The sequence below is a fragment of the Pinus tabuliformis genome, chromosome J (assembly GCF_031772625.1).
Source record: "Pinus tabuliformis cultivar Carrire ecotype Pingquan chromosome J, CPIR1, whole genome shotgun sequence".
Lineage (NCBI taxonomy): Eukaryota > Viridiplantae > Streptophyta > Pinopsida > Pinales > Pinaceae > Pinus > Pinus tabuliformis.
This window is the reverse complement of record NC_142295.1, coordinates 1380131381-1380137588: the sequence shown is the minus strand read 5'-3', so window position 1 is coordinate 1380137588 and position 6208 is coordinate 1380131381. Positions and strand designations below refer to the sequence as shown.

The 6208-nt window shown below is 42.8% G+C and overlaps 1 protein-coding gene across 1 annotated transcript; it reads right to left on the bottom strand.

Moving 5' to 3' along the window:
• Positions 1-3321: 3321 nt before the first annotated feature.
• Positions 3322-3933, bottom strand: LOC149232488 (uncharacterized). Its single transcript, XM_089381927.1, has one exon. It carries the CDS (start codon positions 3931-3933, stop codon positions 3322-3324), a length of 612 nt encoding a protein of 203 aa, XP_089238053.1.
• Between the last annotated feature and the right edge of the window lie 2275 nt (positions 3934-6208).

Genomic DNA, 6208 nt, shown 5'->3' with positions numbered 1-6208 from the left:
TGGCAAACATGTGGGTTTTCAACTGATAATCTCCCATTTGAAGTTTGACATTTTCTCAGCGGCCTTCACATTTCATTGTGCCCCCATCCGCAATTTGGACTTGGAAGTTAGAAACTGCTCTTACAAAACAATGCACTGCTTCTGTGATTTTTTGATGCATGAAATTATGGGTACTTCCACTATCAATCAAGACTACTACTGGGTGATGTTTAAGAAAACCCCTGATTTTGAGAGTTTGAGGGGAAGAAATCCCTGCCAACGCATGCAGCGAAATAACTGGTTCGTCAGAGACATTCTCCTTTGGGTTGTCTTCTTCTAGCGCCTCATGTTCCTCAAGTGGTGGATCTTCCTCTGTTGAGCTGTAGTCAGTGGCATCTATTTGAAAAAATTTGGGCTCCTTGCATTTATGACCTGGGGAGTATTTTTCATCACAGTAGTAACATAGTCCTTGCTTCCTTCTTTCAGCCATTTCCGCCGGTGACACCTTTTGGACCTTAAGTGTTTGAGTCGTGTTGTGAGCCTGTGGGAGACGACCTTTAGTGGGGAAATTTGGGCGACTGTATTGGGCTGCTAATGCACGTTCCACGTTACGGGCTACCTTGCAAGCCTCTGTCCAAGTGGGAGGGTGGTGCAGTAAGACTTGAGCTTTGATGGCTTCTTTAAGACCACTGATAAAACATTCCGTGTAGAAATCATTTGAGAGACCCCAAGTGTGGAAGGCTAAGGCTTCAAAAGCTGTAATATATTCATCCACGGTACCTGTTTGTCGGAGCTTAGTAAGACGACCCAAAAAATAGTCCTCCTGTTCAAAGCGATCTCGAAGAGCTTTGGTAAATTGGGTCCACATCTTAGAAGGTCCATTGCAACGTTGATGCTATTCCCACCATTGCCACCGTTCATTGTCCAAGTACATGCTCCCCAACATAAGCTTAGTCGCATCATCGAAGATATGATTCAGTTTGAAATACTGCTCCATTTGTGCTATCCATGCGGACGGGTGAGAACCGTCAAATTTATGCATATCCAACTTGGGAGGTCGCTGACTGGGTGGTGGGTGGGTGTGCCAGACGTGAGGAGAGTGGCTAGACTCACCCTCATTGTATACATTGTCATTATACGCCTCCTCGTGGGCTGGCTCCTTGTCCTTCGGGAGTAATTGCTGGACCTGGAGAGATAGTCCGTTAAGCTGCCTATTGATGGATTGGATAGTTTCGTCAAGTTTGTCCAGTCTTTCATTGGCCATTGCTTGAGCTCTAGTTTCTACCATACACCAACCTGATGAAAAATTGGGACCGCCAAAAATTTTTCACTAATAATTGAATGGTACCACTGTGCTCAGCTCGTCATCCTGATTCTGATGGGCTAGATCACAAATAAGCGCCTGGGAAGATCTCAGACTTTTTTTTTTTTTTTGAAAACTCCTAACGGAGTTTTACTCCTTCCTGATCAATACTGCAGTCGCCAAATCCTCAAAATGTCAATGCGGCCAAACTTCCTGCGAAAATTATACCTCGGTATAGGAACCCTTCATAACAGCTCCGATCTGGTGGATTTGAGAGATCTGAATGCGGATCGGCTGGCTCTAATAGATCGGAATGACTGATCTGCGAACTCGAGACTGCGGAACTGATGTCGGCTGCTTCTGCACCCCTTTGCACCAGCGGATCTGGAATAGATGATGTGTGATCCCCCGAGAGAAAAGGGAACTATGGTCTTGAGGAGTGTTAGCTGCTACAGATCGCAATATACATAAGGGTCTGGCAGTAGTACTCGGCCCAATGTTCAGGGCTCTAACTAAGGAGGATCGACCGTACCCTTAGCCGTACAACCCGACTACCCTATCGTACGGGTGAGTAATCTCTCCGAGTGCTGTTCTCGGTGTACTGTAGCCACAAGACGGCCGATGGTTTATCTATGGCGAGGTTTCAAGGGAGCCTAGGGGTTTCTGATATACCCAGAGGGTACGTGGAAAACAGTCCGTGCACGGTTCTGTCTAATGAGCTACTACTCGAAGGGGTACCCACAGGGGTTACAAGGGAGTCCAACAGACGTGACCACCTCTTGTATTTCCTGCGTGCATGCCTCCCCAAATCCGCAGGTTTATGCGCTCAACGACAGATCCCGTGGTTTAAAGACGCCGGAACACGTCTCTAGCCAAATTTTTTTTTGCTAAGAATTGGCGATCCCACCAGCCCTGGAAAGTGCTCTGATACCACTTGTTATGCTCTTAACCTACAAAATGATACCCAATACAGAATATGCGAAGAAAACATACCCAGAACACAGAATAGCAATGATTTTATTATTCAGAGAGTAATGTTCACTTGCCTCTTCGAGGGGGCAACCTCCAATAGAGCAGAGCTCGATTACAAAATAAGACACGATACTCCTCGCAGGGAGTCTCTATCCTTTATATATGACTCATACATGCAATACCACGGGCCAATACCGTGGGTTTTATTAATACCATCTATCTAATACTACGGCCCATTCGCAACTAACTGTGGTCCCGTCATTAATTGCGGGTTAACCACTTACAAATATTAATATGGGCTTTATTGACTCTTGACTATGACGTGATCCCATGACATAAATAAGGGGGTTAGGGTGGGACCCTAACAAGATTTCCATCCTGAGGTGTGGAAAGACGAGACTTTAGGTTGTAAGGGTGGGTAGTATCAGAGGGGAGGAAAGGGGTGCATGAGGGGACAGGGGGAAGATGGGGGGGTGGTGGAGAAAGTTGGTGATAGAGGGATTAGGGAACAAGGAATAGAGGTGAGGGTGCCATCTAGTGTAGATGTAGAGTGCACATGTGATGCATAGAATGCAAGTGTAGAAATAAAAGTAGAGATCGGGGAAGGAGGAGTACCTGATGTGTGAGGCACCTCTGCAGTAGCTCACGATCTGGTCATCGGTGGGGAGGGGGGACGAGGTCCGCTGGATGCAGCCTGGAATGTAGGTGTTGCCAATCTGATTGTTTTCGCAGTAGCTGGTGGAGTCAGGCCTGAGATGGGGGCATTGTTCTTTCCTGCTGTATCTTCAGCTCCCATAGAAGGGTCTGTGTCCTCACATACCAGAGGGAATTCCTTGTAGAGATGCCCAACTCTGTGGCATCTTCGGCATCTGAAGGGGACACCTTCGTAATCCAGGATTTGGATTCTGGTAAAATGCCACCATTGCAGTGTAATTTTCTCCTCCAGACCTTCTGTTGTGTTTAGGTGCACCAGGATGCGGGCTAATGTTCTGTTCTTGGATTGAATGTAGGATTTGTCGTAATCCAAATAGGTGCCCAGGGAATTTCTAATGTGGACGAAGACATCTTCAGACCAGTATTACAGTGGGAGTCCAGGTAATCTGACCCAAAGTGGCTTGGCCCCAATCTGCTGCCGTTCGGGGTCGAAGGGGCTCCATCGTTTCAGTAAAACCGGAGCCATTTCTGGTAAAATGCTGCCATTGCAGTGTAATTTTCTCCTCCAGACCTTCTGTTGTGTCCAGGTGCACCAGGATGCGAGCTAATGTTCTGTTCTTGGATTGAATGTAGGATTTTCCGTAATCCAAATAGGTGCCCAAGGAATTTCTAATGCAGACGAAGACATCTTCAGACCAGTATTGTAGTGGGAGTCTAGGTAATCTGACCCAAAGTGGCCCGGCCCCAATCTGCTCTCGTTCAGGGTCGAAGAGTGGGCTCCATCGTTTCAGTAAAACCGGGGCCATTTCAATGTGCCAGTAAAGAGATAGAGCTAGGGTGGTAAATTCTTCCAGAGAGAAATGCAGTGCAAACCAGACACGAGGAAGGATATGCACTTCGGGGAGGTCCTTGAAGGTATTTCCCCAAATTTCTTTGACCCAACGATTGAGTTGTTCTGCAGTGTTGGTGCGGACTCTAAGCCTGCCCACTAGGAATTTCCCGACCGTGTTAACCACCTCGCCCATGTTGAGACCTTCGTCGAACGTGAGGGTGAAGTCCTTCTCGGAGGCTTTCACACACTTAGTCTTCCTTTTTCCTGATCTGGGCACTGTGGGGTGGTCCAATAGAGGGTCTGGTGTACCCTGTGTCTCTTGCTAAAAGCCTTGTGCAGTGTGACGGACTTTGAAAATCGAGGTTTTGAAACACCCTAAAGGTAAGGCTGTGGATGCTATCGCCTTAGTGATCGATGGCATATCTATCGGGGGTTGTTGCACGAGCGCATCAGGACAGGTAGGTTCCGAAGTAGAGGGGATGTGAGATGCATGAAGGTATTCATTGGGAGGCAAGGGTTCGAAGGGCGGGGACGAGGGCGAGCATGCAGGTGGGAGGTGAAGGGTCATCGGAGGGAGTGGCGGGAAATCTAAGTCTGGTGAATCAATTGAGAGACTATCGAAATGAAGGCTGGAGGCAGAGGTTCCGGGCAAGGTAACCATAGGAGGCGAGTTGGTGTGGAATGAGGTAGCGAGGTTACGGGGAATGGTCAAGGCCGACATAGGGTTAGGTCGCCGAAAGATTTGCTGGTCGGGGTTAGGGTCAGCAGTGTAATCGACTGCATCATGGTCCATGTCCTCCATGTTGCAGTGGGATTGGGGCAGCCGTAACCGTTGGGGGAAGCAATAGTAAAAAGACGTGTGCAATAGCTAGCAAGGAGTGACAACGTTTCAAGGAACGGTACCAACAGTAAAACAGGGGGTAAAAAGAATGCAGTTACCGTGGCTGCAGTGAGTTATGGTCTCCGATGCCTCCATTGCACTCCCGATCATCACCATCCACTTCATAAAGAGTTTATTATGTTATATATTATAATAATATATAATATAATAAATAATTAAGATTTTAATTTTAAAATTTGAAATAGTTTTTAGTTAATTTTCTTTGAAAATAAATTTAAAAATGAAAGAACTATAAATTCTTTTCATAAAGCGTTTATTATATTATATATTATAATAATATATAATCTAGCAAATACTTGTATTTTAAATTTTAAAATTTGAATTAGTTTTAGTTAATTTCTTTTAAATAAATTAAATTTTCCATTTTAAAAAATGTGAATACTTTTATATATACATATGTAAAATTTATATAATATAAATAATATTATAAAGTACTAAGATAGATGCATCTTAACCAAGAATCCAAGCTAAATGAAAAACAAAGTGATTAACAATAATAGAGGAAAAATAGTAGATAATTCTTTTAATCTTTTTATTATTGTATTTTCTTTAACATAATTAATCTAAAATATAAGTTTAATATTTTACAACAAATGATATTTTTTTATTAATTTAAATAATTTTATTTTTATAATATCATGTTATGTTTTTTTTTTGAATCTAGGATAATCGGTAACTGGTTAGAGTTACCCTGAACAGATCCAAAATCAAATTTAACTGGCTGCCACAATAAACACAATAACCCTAGGCTAGGTGCAACAACCTGCAAGCCGCACAAGAACAGGGAACTTATGCCTGAGCCAAGACGTCCTCTATAAAGTCGCCTACTCTTTTAGCCAAAACACAACAGGTCAAATTATAATATAACGTTATGTTACGTGACTAAAAATTCCCAATTTGAAGACACCATTATTAGAAATCTTGGTTTGGTTACCCGTCAAGAGGCGCCAAACAAGATGTTGTCCGCAGATGCATCATGCATCTACCGCATTGCCCAGCGTTACCTGAAACAGGAAAAAATAATACAGGATCTCTAAGAGTTTCCTTCTTGACCTGCAATTGCCACTCCCCATTCTGAAATATAAGGGTTGCTCTGCGGCCACACCATTCTTTGGGTGTCTTTATAACATGTTTATGAGTGTTGCTGAATGCTATTCATCCGCTTTACCGAGTCTAAAACATAGACTGAGCACGCAGGTCCCATTTTGTGCAACCGAATAATTAAAACTGCTCGGGTCAATTCTGGTTGACAATATTTTTATTTTATGATTTATGATTGCCACAAAGACTACACTGTAAGTTTAATTGAAATTTATGATTTATCTAAAGTGAAATTAAAATTATAAATTATACAATAAGGTTGGTAATAAATATATGATGAAGAGAATTAACAATATGTAATGAAAAGATAGAAGTTTATGATTTACATGAATTGAAATAAATATTAAATAATACCTGGGTTAATAATAAACATACCAAAAAAAAAGAAAATATATAATGAAAATAATATATTTTTTGAGCAATTATGGTTTGTGGTCACTAAATAGTTGTTGTTTATAGGCAATAA